This window comes from Maniola hyperantus, chromosome 24 (assembly GCF_902806685.2).
Source record: "Maniola hyperantus chromosome 24, iAphHyp1.2, whole genome shotgun sequence".
NCBI classification, from domain to species: Eukaryota; Metazoa; Arthropoda; class Insecta; order Lepidoptera; family Nymphalidae; genus Maniola; species Maniola hyperantus.
This window is the reverse complement of record NC_048559.1, coordinates 4,779,008-4,797,729: the sequence shown is the minus strand read 5'-3', so window position 1 is coordinate 4,797,729 and position 18,722 is coordinate 4,779,008. Positions and strand designations below refer to the sequence as shown.

General features: G+C 37.3%; 1 protein-coding gene across 1 annotated transcript; it reads left to right on the top strand.

Moving 5' to 3' along the window:
• Positions 1-8,533: 8,533 nt before the first annotated feature.
• Positions 8,534-17,604, top strand: LOC117993409 (odorant receptor 85b-like). The gene is made up of 9 exons (XM_069506997.1): positions 8,534-8,676; positions 9,348-9,500; positions 10,560-10,712; positions 12,057-12,189; positions 14,306-14,402; positions 14,802-14,903; positions 15,205-15,293; positions 16,013-16,079; positions 17,465-17,604. Exons 1-9 carry the CDS (start codon positions 8,646-8,648, stop codon positions 17,522-17,524), a joined length of 885 nt encoding a protein of 294 aa, XP_069363098.1. The 5' UTR covers positions 8,534-8,645; the 3' UTR covers positions 17,525-17,604.
• Positions 17,605-18,722: the final 1,118 nt, after the last annotated feature.

Genomic DNA, 18,722 nt, shown 5'->3' with positions numbered 1-18,722 from the left:
TTTAAGGATGTCTGGCAGGGGGTTGCTACGACACTTGGCAATACGTGATTTGTAATACTATCTGAAGAAAATATAAAAAAATTAGACTTTATACTTAATTAAGTATTATTAATTATTAATTTTTTTTACACCTGTTATCTCCCAAAGTCACCATGATTCAAGCAAACGTTCCTCCCAGTGTTGGGGACAACACGCAGAGAAACTTTCAGCTTTTATAAAATAACAAAGGTCTGGCGCTCGCTCGCTCTCTCTCTATATACCAAAAATATAACAAAACAATTTTTCGTGTTTCATGTCTACGTGACATGTTGATTCGATCTAGTACTTACTGTAGGTACTAGATATCAATTATTTTTATCACACCATCAAAGTACACTTAAGGTGCATTATAGGTACCATAATACACGTAGCCGGTGTACATCTGTGGTGGTCGTTACTGTCGTACAAGGATGCTAAACAATTGTTTCATTTTTGGTTCGTATTAATTGACTTCAGGTACGCACGCGAACTTAAAGAAATGCGCACACTGACGTTGGAAATCTAAGTATCTAAATACCTATATTAAAGGATACGGTGACTGACTGACTGACTGATCTGAACTGAAAGGTTTGAAAGTGTAGTCCATGCGGATGAAGTCGCGAGCATAAGCTAGTTATAGATAAACTAGTTGATGTCCGTGACTTCGTTCACGTTTTTAATGCTAAAGTGGACTATGTATTGTGGATTGTAAATTACAACAAGCGTAGCGGACGGCGGACGTCGTAGACCCAGCGCAATCAATATCTTCGCGTTTCCAGCGCCTCTTTATAAGCTCAATTTATTTAAATAGTACTCTTTTGTTCGTCTTTATTGCTTTTATAAACTAGCTTATATCCGCGACTTCATCTGCATGGTCCCATGGGCAGCACAAAGCGAAGCTCAGCTAGGGGCTTGGCTCTACCAGAGATCTCATAACTTTTTAACAGTGAAAGCATTATACTTGTGAGTCTTGGCAACCAAGTTTACATGAAACGTTTTTGGTTGGATCACCTTTTCCTTTTACATGTTTTGACCAATAAGTCAACAGTCGTCGTCGCCAACTGATAGACACCTATACTGCTGGATATAGGTCTCTTTTAGGGATTTCCACATGCCACGGTTTTGATTCGTCTGTCTATCGACTCCTGTCATCTGTCCGATCATGATGTCTTGTAGAGGGTCTGCTTACGCTGCGCTTTCCGGTGCGATAGCTCCATTATCCATTCTAGCCCAACGTTTATAGGTTCCTTGGACTACGTGCCCCCACCCATTGCCAAATGCCAAGTTAGCTTCACGACACATTAATCTATGTCGGAAACTTCTATGGATCTCACTTCTGATTCGATCACGTAGAGAAACTCCGAGCAAACCTCTCTCCGTCACCCGTTGAGTTGATCTGAGCCACAGAGAATTCAACCTCAAGAGTACGCATATACAAGGTTTTGCATGAAAACAAAATCGTAAAATGTTAGCGGGGGATAGGGGATAATGCTTTGTTGTGATTGGTGGACTCAAAAGTCACATAATCAAGACAATGTGCGGATTGAGGGTACCGAACGGGCGTGGGCCGACTTTTATGCAAAGCAACTGCCTAAGTTTGGCGATCGGGGGTGTCCGGCTATTAGGCGTCTATAGGTGGTGGTCTATGATCTGAGCTATCATAACGGGTCGTCTTAAACCAAACTAATTACTACACTTACTGAGTACCTACTGACATTCGGCTCAAAAATACCTGGTCGTTAGCTATGGGCTTGAAATATAGCTTTGAATCACTAAGAAAGCAAAGAGAAGGTACAGTATCGCTACGAAATCAAATCAGAGTTGAAGGGATCTGTAATGAAGAACCTTAAGTTATCAACATAGCTCAGTGAGTCGTGAATCTGAAATTGTGTGGAAGTTGGGGTCCCAAAGAATGTCGATCTGTATGCACGTATACCAAAACATTTTAGTACGCAGTCAGTAGCCGTCGTACCCGTAGTATAAGATTTTACGTCTCACCAAACGTTGCTAGAGTTCGAGAGTCGAAACACTTCCGCGTTATAGTAAACTGGATCTTAAACGCCTTGTTTTAAAGCTCAAGTTTGTCTACACATCTACAGCCAGCGCTCCAAGCGGAAACGTTGCGAAATTAAAATCATTGGCATTGAATTTTTGACTTCAACTCAAGGCTCCTTAGGTCCATTTTACTTTGATGTTATTTTGTTTCAATTCTCGAATTCTAGCAACGGTTATTGAGACGTAAAATCTTATACTATGGGTAACTGAATACGTTTCGTCGCATGTTGTTTCAGGGTTTTTACAAAAGCTATGAATTTTGTGTGCTTACCTAATATTATGTGTAGTATATTAAATACTTACGAGTATTATAACTACTTAGCTTTTTCCTGCGACTTTGTTTACGTAATTTATAGCCTACTAGATGATGCCCGCGACTTCGTTCGCGTGGATTAAGGTTTTCTAAAATCCTGTGGGAACTCTTTAACTCCCCGGGATGCAAGCTATCTCTGTACCAAATTTCAACAAAATCGGTTAAACGGATGGGCCGTGAAAAGCTAGCGGACAGACAGACAGACGCACTTTCGCATTTATAATATTAGTATGGATAACACTCGGGAATAATATTGTAGCTATCTATCAGTGAAAGAATTTTCTGAATTGGGTCATTAATTCCGGGGATACCCCCCCACATCCGAACATACAGGTATAGGGTAGATTAATGGGGACTGCACTAAAACTGTCAGTGTGTCAAACTTCCTTACTAATAAAGACACCGAGTCGATTAAGGAAGTCGTTTATTATAATTGGGTGAATACTGAATAGTGACAGAACAATGGTCGAAATATTAGCTTAGTTGCTTAGTAAAGTAAATTATCTTCAAATATTCAATAAACCGCCGCGTGCCCTTGCCTGCCTCGTGCCATTTTTTTTCCTTCCCCTTTCCTCTCCAACTAAGCGTCAGGCTTGTGCTAGGAGTAGGTACGACAATAGTGCAACGGGCGGGGTTTGAACCGTCGACCTTTCGGTTTTCAGTCCACTCCTTTACCGATTGAGCTATTGAGGCTCTTATTGCTTGTCTCGTGCCTCGTGTAATGAAGATAGGTATAATAATATGGGGTAACTAAGCAATAATTAGGGTTCCACACCCTAGGGGGCCAACAGGACCCTATTACTAAGCCTCCGCTGTCCGTCCGCCCATCCGTCTGTCAGACGTCTATATCTCGCAAACCGTAATGAGAGTTGAAATTTTCATAGAATGTGTATTTCTATTGCTGCTATAACAACAAATAATAAAAATTTCAAAATGGCTGCCATGAAAATTAAGAAAAATCTAAATGTATTTTTTCTTGTGTACGTGTGGTGTGTGTGTGGTGTGGTACGGAATACTTCGTGTGCGAGTCCGATTTGCACTTGATCGATTTTTCTCTTTATTTCTGTAATCTATAAAAGGAGACGGCAAGAATTTATTGAATCTGAATCTACTCAGAAGAAATACGCTAAAAACTAATTAATTTGTTCGAATGTGCTCCTTTAAAGTGAATATTTAATATCATTCAGACTAACTTATCTCGTTGACTTGATGGCATACCTACTTGGTAGGTTATGATAATTATTAGAGTGCTCGGCACTTCAGCAACATAAACTTAACTACTGGCTTATTATTAACGCTCTTTTTTTTTTATTTTATTTTTTTTTCCACACAAACAGAAAAATATTAGTTATAATACTCTTCTTTATAGCGTACTAGTAGCTGATGTCCGCGACTTTGTCCACATGGATTTAGGTTTTTAAAAATCCCGTGGGAACTCTTTGATTTTTCGGGACAAAAGTAGCCTATGTTACTCTCCACTCTCAGGCCTTTAACTTTACGTAGTACGTACCCATGCAAAAATCACGTCAATCCAACGTGATTGAAGGACAAACCAACAAACACACTTTCGCATTTATAATAATATGACTAGTGATACCTACTTAGATGAAATGTAAGTACCTATACCTACCTCATTTTCCCTGTATGCTGCGTCTTCCGGTGCAAATCGCCATTCCAGCAACTTGGGACCCCAACGTCTATCGGTTTTCCGAACTAGCTTCGCAACCCTTTGAGCTATGTCGGTTATCTACAGATGAGTGTTTAAGAGTTCAACAACAACAACATCGTCAATGGATAGATGTCCACTGCTGGACATAGGTCTCTTGTAGGGACTTCCACACGCGCGCTGACTGAGATCTTGCACCGTCGCCATCCGTTAGGGTTAGATACTTGCTTATCATATTTTTCTCAGCAAAGTGGCATAAACATCAGAATTATTCAAGTGTCACGCCTGACCAGGGCGCTTAGGTCACGGCTACTACGAAAACTTTGAAGCTACAAATTAAATAAAATTTTTATTTATTTGATTAAACTTTTACAAGTATTTTTGAATCGTCAATTTGCATCTACCACTGGTTCGAGAGGAGAAAGTTATAATCAGCGATATAAAATATGTTCCACAAAATTTGATATTGTGTCCATTGAAGGATTACTACGAAAAATTATTTTAGTATCGCTCTATGAAGCAGCAATGTAGAACCAATGTTAATTGAGCTCGGTGGCTATCATTAGGATATCTACTCGTGTGATTCAGTGTTGCACATTGAGTCAGCGAAGGAAAGGTACAGCCTGTTTACCGATGACCTTAAGAAATGAAGCTGAGAAGACGTGACATCCGCCCTTGAAGGGAAGGAACAGAACGGTTATGAGACTATGTGGTGGCGTACCTAAAAAGCCTACCTATATCTAACAGTGGACCTTGAGTGGTGGTGGACCTAGGAGAAACCGGCTTTATTTAGTCAACGTTAACTCGATTAGTTTCCCTAGACCTGTGGCTCTGGTCTTATTATTGGAGGTCGCGGGTTCGATTCCTGGCAAGGGTTTGGAATTTTAGAATTTCTAAATTTCTGGTCTGGTCTGTTGGGATGCTTCGGCTATGGCTGGTTAGCATTCTACCGGCAAAGCCGTGCCGCCAAGCGATTTAGCGTTCCGGTACGATGCCGTACAGAAACCAAAAGGGGCATGGGTTTAATAAAAACTCCCATACCCCTTCCAGGTTACCCCGCTTCCATCTTAGACTGCACCATCACTTACCACCAGATGAGATTGCAGTCAAGGGCTAATTTGTATATGAATAAAAAAAGCCTTGAGTGCGGATCCATAAATAATGGATGAATGGATGGAATCAATTCGAGAATTAATAATTTTTCAAAATCCGTGTGGAATTATTATAATACAAACTTACATCTGTAGCCTATAAATAATTAAAATGTACCCAAGTTCTTTTCTGGTTAAATAATATTAGAGGCTGAATATTATATTTTTTAATCAAGTCTCTATATTTCGTGATACAACCAAGCAGGTATAAAAAGAAAATGTTAATTATATAATGGTACTTACTACAAGGAAAGTCCATTGCGAGAAAAGTGGTTTCTAACGTGACCAACATTATGAGCAGTTTTTGATTAAAAAAACAACCTCTGTTTTTTTCACAAAATAGGTAGAGGAACCATTGTAAGTGTTAAGATTTTTTCTTGTTTTTAGGATTTTCTTTTTCAATAAACTAAAAAATCTATTTCATGACTTTTTTTTCAACATTAATAAAAAAAAGACTTACCGAAAAATAATTACCGTTTTCGTTTAAAAACCAATAAAATCTAAATTTTTGAAGCAGTTCGGATTTTTTCTATCATATAATTTATTTTTCTATTGCATAGAAAAAGTTTAAAGATTCAAAAAGTTCAGTTTATATGAATTGTTGTACCTATGTTCTATGGAAGTTGCATTTATAATTTTCAACAGAGCTACCAAACCAAAAGTCGCATATTTAGTTAATGTTTTTAATGTAATATAAGCATATCCAAGTCATTTGCTAGTATGGTTATGGGAGTTTTAAATAATAAAGATTTTAATAGTAATTTCCGCTTGCATACAATTTACAAGAAAAAATATAGTGCAGTAATAATTAGGGACTGCTGCAAATTGTATAGAATGGCAACACTGTAAATAATATTATATATTTTTTCCAAGATAGAGCTCCGTGTTATATAAATAAATAATAATTAAAACTTCAGAATGCCACTTAAAGCTCGGTGTACAATTAGCAATACTTAAAATATCTCTCTCTTAAAATATTTGCACAATATTAATTTAGTCGACCCCAACGTCTCTCGGCTGTACGAACTATGTACCCTGCCCATTGCCACTTCACCTTGCACCCGTTGAGCTATGTCGGTTACTCTAGTTCTCCTACGGATCTCCTCATTTCTGATTTGATCACGTAGAGAAACTCCAAGCATAGCTCTCTCTATCGCCCGCTGAGTGACTCTGAGCTTTCTTATGAGGCCCATAGTTAGCGACCATGTCTCGGATCCATATGTCATCACTAGCAACACGCACTGTTTGAAGACTTTGGTCTTTAAGCACTGAGGAATTTTGGATAAGACATCTCGAAGCTTCCTGAACGCTGCCCAACTGAGTTGGATTCGGCGGTTGACCTCTTTCTCGAAATTAGACCTACCACCGTCCACCACAAAAGAAAACAGTTACTTACTGACTTTTCAGTACTTTCAATGCAATTGAAAGGCTCAATAAAAAAAGTCGCGAATTTTCCCCAAAATACGCATTTTTTACACGACCCTGGGGAAAAACCAGTTTTATTCAATTGATATAAAACTAATTTCAATAAAAATTTCGTATTTACGTAATACAAAATAATATTTTATGGTAACAGCACATAGCATTTTCAATATAAATATTAAAAAAAAGCGTATAATAAAATGTGCCCGTGGGGGGTTCAGACTTCAACTTCAATAACATTTCGCCTTAAAGACTTATGCATAAATGACTTATAGGCTTATGCATAAAAGACTTATATGAATTAATCCTTTTCTCGGTAGCTCGCAGCTTTAGACAGTATTTATTATGCAAGAACTAAATGAACACTCTGGCAAGCTTAATTAATGGTAAATAAACATTTTTATTCCATGAGTTGTTACATTTTTAGTGTTCCGTAATTAAAAGTAAAAACGGAATCTCTTGAATCACCTTGGTGTCCGCTTGTCACAGACTTTTTGTTAGCTAAAATCTAGCACAGCTACAGAAACTTGTAACCCCTAAGTACATATAGTACGCGACAGGTCGAGATGACAATCGTAGTGAGGGAAACCTGCATGCCTGAGAGTTTTTCATAATGTTCTCAAAGGCGTGTGAAGTCTGCCAATCCGCACTTAGCCAGCGAGGTAAAATTTGGCCAAAGCACTTCTCACTCTGAGAAGAGCGTGCTCTGTAATGAGCCGGCGCGATGGATTGATCATGATGACAATGATGATACTTTGTTTATCAAAATTCTTGCTCTTGCAAATTCCCACCCTTCGCCTCGTCCACTGTGCCCTCTGCTAGTCAGAGGGACACGCGGAGAAACCTCTCCCCACTGCCAGCAGACATAGCCAACAATATCCCCGAAGAAAAATTATTATTGGCCATGTTACCGGGGTGCACCGTGCACCGGCCCGAATACTGCTCTTCCCCTCGGACGCATCCAAAAGGGACCAGCAGCACCCAGGCATACTGGGAGGTTACCTGGCTGGCACCCCATGACTACGGAATTCTGCGCTAACTATGTTTCAAAACGCGCTTGACCGTTCACTCCATACATTTTTAAAATCTTTGTCAGTAGACTGGCTGAAAAAAATATATAAACGCATCAAAAAGTGTGCTTGTAGATAATATCAATTTAACAACACCATGGCGCCATCAGTCTTGAAAATTAATGTCACTAATATTCGACCATCACATAAAGTACGTATGATCTAACCTCATTAGAAAGTATAATTAACTAGCTGACGCCCGCGACTTCGTTCGCCTTCCTTTTTCCTCCAACATGGTGGTCGGAGACTTTTTCTAGACCGTTTGTTGGTAGGGGGTCTATGATATTTTGATTCTAGGTCTTTGAAGGCAGCGTACACGATTACGATGAGACGTACACGCTTGTTAATAAAGTTTTGAAGATCATCGGAGTTCCATTGAGCCTTAAAGATTCCAAGTTTGCGCGGTAAGTAGATACCTACTTATGGACTAAGAGCCCGCCAGGGCCAGACTGCTGAAAAGCTGAAAGTTTCTTTGCGTATTGTCCCCAATACAGGGAGGAACGAACCGTGACTATGGAGATTGGATCATGGTGACTTTGGCAGATAACAGGTAACACACAACAGGTTTGGCATACAAACAGATACAAAGGGTTCCGTACCATCGTGCAAGAAATAACACTTTCTTGAATTTTCATGGAAGCCATTTTCTAACTTTTATTATTGTTGTTAATACGGCAAAAGAAATAGGTACATTAAACTGTGAAAGTTCCAACTCTCTATCCTACGGTTCACAAGATACTACCCGCTGACAGACAGACGGACGGACGGACAGCGAAAGCTTAGTAATAGGGCCCCGTTGGCACCCTTTGGTGAGTTTGAATATCTTTTTCAGTTTTTGCTGGAATGCCTACTTCTGGTTCACGTACATTAACATAGTGGTATCATTTTTTCTCGAATCAGCAAACGTGTTGCAAACGGCGACCAGTGGCACCTTCCTCGATCTGTTCACCATGATGCCTTGCGTTGGTTTTCTTATTGTAGGTGAGTCTGTTTATCTATCTGTTTGTCTGTATAAGACGTTATTTTTTGGTAATAAAAAGGCCGAAAGACTTATAAAATACTAGCTGACCTACCCAGGCTTCACTTGAGTGCAATTTTTGAAAATCGGTGAGGCGGTGGAATTTCCAGAAATTCTGAAACACGTACCTTCCTACTTGTTCATTTTTGCCCAAAAGTCTAAATACCATTTTTCATAGATCACCTATTTTACCCGCTTGGGGGTAGAAACATATTTCTTCATTTTTAACCAATGACCCAAAAATCAATTTTCATACATAGATATTATTTGAAAAATGACGGATTTTCATCCGCTTTTCAACTTCCTTGGGGATGGAACTTCCAAAAAATCATTTCTTTGAAAATAGGCGAAAGTAAAGTTGCTTTGAAAACAGGTCCAGCGTACTTGTAAAAGTAGAGGTCAGGTAATTAATGCGTATAAGTACGCGATATGTTTAAATGGCAATCGGGGAAGGAACGCCTTACACACCCCCACAGTCCCCGCGCTAACCCAGTACGGGCTAGCGCGTGTGACGTGGGGGTGCCCCCCCCCCCCCGCCTCATACGCTGATTGCGATCTCGACCTGTAGCGGATTATACTTTAGTTTGTGTGAAAGAAATGATAAGTAATGATGTTTTTACGAACACTCCACCAGCTTTAACCAAGACCTATAAAATCAAGATTCACAGAGCCACGTTTGAGAAGCTGGTGTACGAGTTACGTGACATGTGGCCGAATGGTCATATCCCGGAGGAAGAGTACCAAGCTGTTAGCCAGGGCTTGAGACAACTAAAATTTCTTGTCAGAGGTAAATTGTGTGCAAAATACACTAAATACATTGAAATTTAGAGCCGTGGCTAAACAAATAGCATTTATTATTAAGCAGTACTTCCCATTTTGACAATTTACATTAACCCTAGTTTTAAAATAAAAATACAATTGAATCGAGAAATTATTGTTTGGAGAAATTCGCGAACCAGGAGTACCCCACCGAGTCACTTGGTCTCAGAAGTCAGAACACGTGTTACGTGGCGCTTGTATTATCCACATAAATATTTCTCACAGATTCAAGCATGTGTCAAGATATTTTTTATGTGTGTAAAAAAGTGCCTACTTTTCCAAAATTCACACGGCTCTAAAACCACTAAAATTTCACCTAGCCTAGAATCATGAAATTTGGCAGGTAAGTATAGGTCTTATCGCACACATAAGAGTAAAATCCGAAAACCGTGAATTTGTCAACTGTACATCACAAACGAAAAATTAAAATGTGTTCATGAACAAATTAGTATTTAGTATTTTTCAAAGTAAGATAGGTAACTATATAGTAACTACACATTCCTAAACATATTTCGATTTATTTTTTGCATAGTAGTTTGATTTATCGTGCAAAATGTCGAAAAAATACGACTGTAGATGAAGTACGGAACCGTCGGTGCACGAGTCTGACTAGCACTTGACCGTTTTTTTTCAGCCTATTTCTCTTGTAACATGATACTGGGAACCATCTTCGTCATTCCTGTAATCTACACGTACATTAAACGATTACTTGGATACGACGTGACTTTGATCCTGCCGTTTAGCTATTGGCTACCATTCGACCCCTTAAAGGATATAAAATACCGTTTTGTGTCGGTGTTGATCATAATGATATATCACTGTAAGTAGTATAATATAATATACGAAAGTCTGTCTGTCTGTCATATTTTCACAGCCAATCCGCTTAACCGATTTTGACGAAATTTGGTACAGAGATAGCCTGCACCCTGGAGACGGCCATAGGCTACAAAAGTATTTTTTGTTTGTACATGTAATCCTCCTGCTGTTTTGGAAGTCGATTATTATTAAAACCATAAAATTGTTTCAGGTTTTCAATCTGCATTTTTTATGGTGGCAGGAGATCTCTTGCTTATTATATTCCTAAGTCACGTAACCACACAGTTTACTTTGCTTGCCATCAGAATAAACAAATTATTTTATGTTCCCATCGATGATCAACTCGTAGCCGAATATCCTCTCGGTAAGTTCATTATCAGCGTCTTTCCTTCATAGTTCCATCCTTCTATATGTTGTACCTATTCTTCTTCCCTCAAACCTCTTCCACTGCCAAGGATCTCTTGTAGGAGTTCTGCTTATGTAAATAAGCAAAATGTAAATGTAAATGCTTCCCTGTTCTCTTTTTGTCCTTTTTCTTCTAATTTTGTTTTTTTTATAGATTCTGGTACGAAAAATAAATAAAAAAAGCATTCTTTTATTGCTGACAAGTTAGCCCTTGACCGTGATCTTACCTAGAGGTAAGTGACGATGCAGTCTAAGATGGAAGCGGTCTAACTTGGAACTCTAATTGGTTTATACAGGGGGTAACTAGAACCCTGGTAAAAATGAAGACAGGTGATAGTACTGATGAGTACACAAAAAACGCGAAAAAAAAATAAAAAAAAGAGGCAAATGGTTATTGGTATTGGATTGTGTTTAGGTAGTAGGTATAATAATAACGCTAAATTTTTGATAGCGTTCTGGTTACACCCTGCATCTTCTAAATATATAAAAGAGAAATACCACTCACTCACTGACTGACTGACTGACTGACTAATCACGAAATCTCAGAAACTATAAAGTCTACAAACTTGAAATTTGGAAGGTAGGTTCTTTCTAGGACGTAGGTGTCAGCTAAGAAACGGTGTTGAAAGATTCGAAGGTTGGAAGGAAAAGATTGAAGGTTGTATAAAAGTCCTATGTTTTTGGAGTTAGAGACGTGAAAATCGACATTTAGGTTATTAGCTTTAAATAATAAAAATCTGTAAAAGTCATTTTTGAAAATCCCCCCTTAAAGGTGGTAAAATAGGGGGGAAAGTTTTTAAAGAACAATTTGAATTATTGTTATTTTGACTTGAAATTTGAAACATAGGTTCTTTCTAGGGTGCAAGTGTAGAATAAGAAAGGATTTCACGAAAATCCCCCCATCCCCCAATTTCCCCCAATGTTTTTGAAGTTAGAGATATGAAAATTGGCATTTAGGTATTCTGGGTTCGTGCTTTAAGGTGAGACTGAGTGGGTAGGTATGTGAGGCCTTTTGCAGCGGGAAAATTTCAGATCTCATGAGAAACCAGAAATTTTACGCGGACGAAGTCGTGGGCAACTGCTAGTAATATTATAAATGTGAAAGTGTGGATGTTTGTTACTCAATCACGCAAAAACGGCTGAACGGATTTGGATGAAATATGGAATGGAGATAGATTATACCCTAGATTAATACATAGGCTACTTTTTATCCCGGTAAATCAATAAGTTCCCACGGGATTTTGAAAATTGTAAATCCACGCGACGAAGTCGCAGGCATCAGCTAGTATATATCTATTTTTAGGAGAGGTCAGTAAGAAGCTACAACTATTTCAAGACAGAGAAAATAATCCTTCATTAGTTGACAATGAAGACCCTGAGAAAAGAATTGAAGATGAACTTATTTCAATTATTCTGAGACATCAAGCTTTGATCAGGTAAGTATATAATATACAGGGTTACAGGAAAAGAGGACACGATCCCGTTAAGGGGCTATAGTGCAGGACATTAGCTATCAAACGACCCCTAAAGTGCTTATGCGAACGTGTATCGTTTTCGAGTTATTAATTTTTTTATTATTTTCCTGATAAAGGGGTGTTTGCCACTTTAAAAAATTAATAAAAAAAGGAACAATGTATTTCATCAATTTTTTTTTTATTTCTTGCTAGTAACATATCCTTGTTAATAATAAACAGTTATAAAACCAGAAAAATCTTCAAGCATTTAAAAATTAGAGCCCAAAAACTGTACAAGTTTTCGATTATTAAATTTAATTCTTTGAATAACTTGCAAATTTTCTGTAAGAATTACTATGGCACTTACCCTGCGGATTATTTTAAAAACATCTACGTTTCGTTAGCTATCCATTGGTATAAAAAAATTACAAAAAAAATCATAAAATCAAGAAAAATTATTACACAACAAAGAGACCAGGTAGAAAATTCTAGCAAATGCTATTGCCAAAGAATTAAATCAGAATCAATGTAAAAACGAGTTTAATGCAAAATCGTTGAATATTATTTTTCAATGAGGTCAAAAGGTTATATAAAATCAGTCAAGTGCGAGTCGGGCTCGCACACGAAGGGTTCCGTACCATCGTACAAGAAATAACACTTTAATTTTTTTAAATTTTTATGGCAGCCATAATATTGTAATTTTTAATATTTGTTGTTATAGCGGCCATAAAAATACACATTTTGTGAAAATTTCATGTTCGTTCGTCCGTCCGTCTGTCCGGCCGTCCGTTTGTCTGTCAGTGGACTGTATCTCGTGAACCCTAATAGTTAGAGACTTGAAATTTTCACAGAATGTGTATTTTTATTGCCGTTATAACAACAAATATTAAAAATTACAATATGGCTGCCATAAAAATTTAAAAATTTCCTGTAACCCTGTATATTTGAGAGCCTCAATAGCTCAACGGGTAAAGGAGTGGACTGAAAACCGAAAAGTCGACGGTTCAAACTTCAAACCCTGCCCGTTGCACTATTGTCGTACCTACTCCTAGCACAAGTTTGACGCTTAGTTGGAGAGGTAATCCGCTATGGGCCAACGTGGTGGACTACGGCTTGAACCTTTCTCATTCTGAGAGGCGAGACTTTTGCTCAGTATACAATGAACCAAAAGCTTAATTTGCTATAATCCGCTGAAACAGGTCGAATCTGTAACTGAGGATGCTCCGGTGTCGGGGCGAAACGTGCGTCGAGTGTGTTTGGGATTTGTGTGGTGCTACGTGGTGTTGGTGCGTATTGCTTGCTTGGTGGCTGCTTCTTCCTACATGTTTAGCAGTGGGAGGGCGGGTGGTGCATTTCGCTTGCTGTATGATGCACCATACAGATTCGACCTGTTTCAGCGGATTATAGCAAATTAAGCTTTTGGTTCATTGTATATCATGGACTTCCGCAAAGTAACGCCTGCTTCTATACAACATTTTGCTCAGTAGTCAGTCATAACTCATAACCATGATGATTATGATGAATATTTTTAGTACCTATCCAAACATCTGTTAAGGCTATAAAGTTAACCGCCATCGGATAAAAAGGTACTCAGTTTCAACTCTTAGGTAGCTTTAATGGAATAGGTGTAATCCCCCCTTTTATTGTCATCATCATCATCATGATCAACCCATCGCCGGCTCACTACAGAGCACGGGTCTCCTCTCAGAGTGAGAAGGGTTTTGGCCATAGTCTACCACGCTGGCCAAGTGCGGATTGGCAGAGTTCACACACCTTTGAAAACATTATGGAGAACTCTCAGGCATGCAGGTTTCCTCACGATGTTTTCCTTCGCCGTTAAAGCAAGAGATATTAAGCACATAACTCCGAAAAGTTAGAGGGACGTGCCTGGGATCGAACCCCCGACTTCCGATTGGAAGGCGGACGTCCTAACCACTAGGCTACCACAGCTTTTTATTGTCAAGGATACTAATTAATATTACTATGCATTAAAATAAATAAAATAAAATAAAAATCTTTTTTATTCGAATAAACTTTTACAAGTACTTTCGAATAGTCGGATGCATCTACCACTGGTTCGGAATGCCTTTCATTGCAGAATATCAGAAGAGATTGAAAATATGTACACGTTCTCACTGCTTGTTAACTTTATGAACAGTTCCGTCATCATCTGCTTCTGCCTGTTTTGCATTGCGGTGAGTCAATAATGCATTTAAACATTTTGAACATTTTCGGTGGATTTTAATTTCGGTGGCTACTGGCTAGTTGTTTCATTATCAGTGAAATACTGTTTGATTTCGGTGACATCCTAAACACATATTTTCTTAAATTTATTAAGATATATTTTAATGGTTTTAAATAAGAGTATAAAAATATCAAGAAGTTACAATGAGCCACAGTTTATATATTTTGAAAAAACTTTAAGAAATTCCACCGAAATGATTGTTAATGAAAGAAAAACGACTTTTCTGAAATTGACCCAAAAGATTTCATGTAGGCCAATTTTTTGAACTTTTGTAATTTATAAGTGTATCGCGCCAAAACGAGCGTAAAACACGCCACAAAAAACTCAAGGGCTTTCTTTTATTTTTCAGTTTTTTGAAAAGTGGAACGAGTTTAACTACAAAGTGTTTTTTGTGACTGCTATCTCACAAACCGGGATTCTTTGTTGGTACGGGCAACGATTGAAGGATACAGTAAGTTCAAAGTCACCTTTTCCTTTTATATATTTAGTCCGTCCGTCTGTCTGTCAGCGGGCTGTATCTCGTGAACCGTAATAGTTAGAGAGTTGAAGTTTTCACAGAATGTGTAGTTTTATTGCCGCTGTAACAACAATAATAAAAATCTCAAATGGCTTGAAGTGTTATTTCTTGTACGATGGAATGTGAGGTGACGGGTGGAACCCTTCGTGTGCGCGTCCAATTAGCATTTGGCCGTTTTTTGTTAGTAGATACTTGATGTAGTTATACGTCTTATATTATTATTTTGATTTCATAGAGCACCGGCGTGGCTGAAGCCTTGTACAACTGTGGCTGGTACGTCGCAGCACATAACATAAAAAAGTCTATTCTAATTATGATCCTCAGGTAAGTTTTACTTAAACATTTTTAAAACCTATTAGAACAAGATCGCGGGAACAAAAAATACAAAATCGCTTTTCTTAAAGTCTGTGTGCGGATTTTTTTTGGGAAAAATATTTCCTAAATAAACAATTGTAAAAAAACCAGCCAAGTGCGAGTTGGACTCGTGTACCGAGGGCTCCGTACTACAGAAGAAGTTAAACGGTTTAAGAGTCTCTTTTGTTAACGAACCGCAAAACTAACTTTGTTTGTAGAGGTTTATTGTTAATATCAAGAAAACTATGATAGTTAGTGCGTTAGTTTTATTTTCTGTAAAATATTCATAAATTTCTATAGACTGGTAATAAGGGGGACGACGGTATTTTTTCGACATATTGCACGATAAATAAAAACTATTAGGTATGCATAAAAATAAATAAAAATCTGTTTTAGAATGTAAAGTCCTTTATGATACCCTATTTAATAGTTATTTTACTTTGAAAATTGAAGATACTAATTTTTTATTCATGAACACATTTTAATTATTTTTTTGTGATGTAACCACAAATTCATGGTTTTCGGATTTTTTCCTTTACTTGTTCTATTAGACTTCATAAATACCTTTCATGATTCTAGGTCAACAGGAAGTACCCTACAGGTTTTTCTTGTCTGTTTCAGCTTTCAGCGGATTATAGCAAATTAAGCTTTTGTTTCCTTGTACTTAACTATAACTTTAAATTTTCCAGATCGCAGAAGGAGGTGCACATCACAACTTACGGATTCTCGATTATATCTTTGGAGAGTTACGCTACGGTAAGTATAAAGCTTATTTCACGCATAAACTTTAGGGTATTTCCATCCATACTAATATTATAAATGCGAAAGTGTGTCTGTCTGTCTCTCTGCTAGGCTTTTACGGACCATCAGTTCAACCGATTTTGATGAAATTTGGTACAAAGATAGCTTGCATACCGGGGAAGGACATAGGCTACTTATTATCGCGGAAAATCAAAGAGTTCCCACGGGTTTTTAACCGACTTCAAAAAAAGGAGGAGGTTCTCAATTCGTCGGAATCTTTTTTTTTTTTTTTTTTTTATTTTTTTTTTTTTTATGTATGTTCCCCGATTACTCAAAAACGCCTGGACCGATTTTGAAAATTCTTTTTTTGTTTGAAAGGGTATACTTCAAAGTTGGTCCCATTTCAATTTGGTGAAGATCTGATGAACATCTTCGAAGATAGATACTGGAACTCCTCAACGGATAAGAGTAAATTGCTCGCGATCAGTGTAATAGCTTAGTAAACAGTAGATTTTTAACCAGTCATAGCATAATTCCATGGGGCCACTAAAAATTGTGAAATAAAAAATTTTTACAAAAAAAATAAAAACCGACTTCGTTACATAAACACTAAAAATTGAAAAATAATTTAATTTATTACCGAATATATTATGTATACAAGAGAGATGTATATAGTTCCATAATAATATTTTTTGGGGTCGGTGCCAATGAGGTGCCATTGTGGAGTCCCATAAAAATATGAAGTCTAGACGATTCGCGCAGCTAAAGCTAATTGGCACCGGCACCAAAAAGTATTATTATGGAACTATATTAACTCTTGTATACATAATATATTCGGTAATAAATTAAATTATTAAAAAAACCTAAATTCACGCGGACGAAGGCGGGGCTTCATGTTGTAATATTGTAATATTATATATGTAATGATGTAAGACATGAATGCAAATAAATAAAGAATAAAGAATAAAGAAGTCGCGGGCCTCATCTAGTATACTAATAATATAAAGAGAAAAGACTTCCTTGTTTGCTTATGATCGATAAACTCTGAAACTACTGAACCGATTTCAATAATTCTTTTACCATTAGAAAGCTACTTAATCCAGAAGTAACACAGGCTATATTTTGTACTTATATACATCAAACACTCGAGTGAAGCCGGGTGGATCAGCTAGTTTTAGACAAAATTTGGCAAAACAACTAAAAGTTTCACGTTATGAACCCAAACATTTTTCTTTCACGCACATGAATATTGTAAAATCAACCCCTTTCGGCGGTGTACATATTAGATTGCAACGTGCCATTCAAGGGAAGGATTATCAAATTCCTGATAAGCGGAACGCATTGGTGGTTGCTCTGGTGCTGCAAATGTTGCGTCTATTAAAATGGCATCTCTTTTTCAGATTCTCAAGACTTCGTGGTCATATTTTACTCTTCTGATTAAAATTATGTACCAAGAGTAGACCTAGTAGCAGAAACAAACTTTCGAAGATTCGTCATAGTAGATGTCTAGAGTAGATAGGCGATGGTCTATACAAGTAGTTTAAGCAATATTGCAGATTAATAAAAATCAGTACTTAAATAAGCTTTGTTTATAATTTAATTTTGCGTACCTAGCTTTTGCCCGCTTTTTCATCGTTTGTACGTTTAACTAAATAGGTTCAAACCTAGGTCACAGTTCACGACAGTAAGGGAACATCTAACAAAACTTCAAGGCTTTGACGTCACTGGTTCACTAATTACTAGTTCACTCTGCCTAGGGTCCAAATGTAAAAGTAAAAACTAATTATACTATTAAAAGAGTATCGCCTGAATAAAATTTATGAGCACATATTAAGTTTGGTGTAATGACCGTTTAACGAAGTAAGGAGCAATTTTTTGGCGTATTTTACAAAATAATAATAAGTACCCGAATAGGTTATTTATTATTTTGATTGTATTATTATATTATTTAGTTTGTGGTATTGCAAAATATAAATTATAATTTTGTACTTTAAAGGTCTAAAAATCCCGTATGAAATCTTTGACTTATTTTGATTTGGTATAAAATTATCCTATGTCCATATTCGAGGATGGAAGCTACCTCTGCGTGCCTTTCGCCAAGAATTCAAGATCAGTTCAGCGGCAAGCGGTTGAATTTGTGAAAAGTTGGTGAACAGATAACAGACAGACACACTTTTGCATCTATGATATTAGTATGTATGGATATGGATGTATAAATGGTGTAACTACTTTAGTTTTCGTTTGCTGACTTATGACCGGTTTCTGAGTACTTTTATCGACGGTTTATCGATTCAATACCGCTATTAGTCCGATAACTCGAGACAGTGCGTTTCTTAACAACGCAATGCAAGATAAATTCTAACTGGCCAATGTGCGCCGTTTATCTATTCCATAGTTTCTGTTCAAGTTATCTGACGTTTCATCTGTCAGTAGGTAGTTCATGGTTTGCGTATTTTTAGATTAAAAAGTACCTATTTTAATGGTAAGTTGTTCGTTACTTTGCAAAAACAGTGTTTAGCCACTTATTTAGCATAGAAAAAAATACTATTATTAATAAAACTAGTGTTGGTGGCGAAATAAATTAATAATATGCATTTCAAACTCGTTTCCAGTAACAGACCCATCCAGTGGCAGAATGATGAACTGGTTATCGGTTTC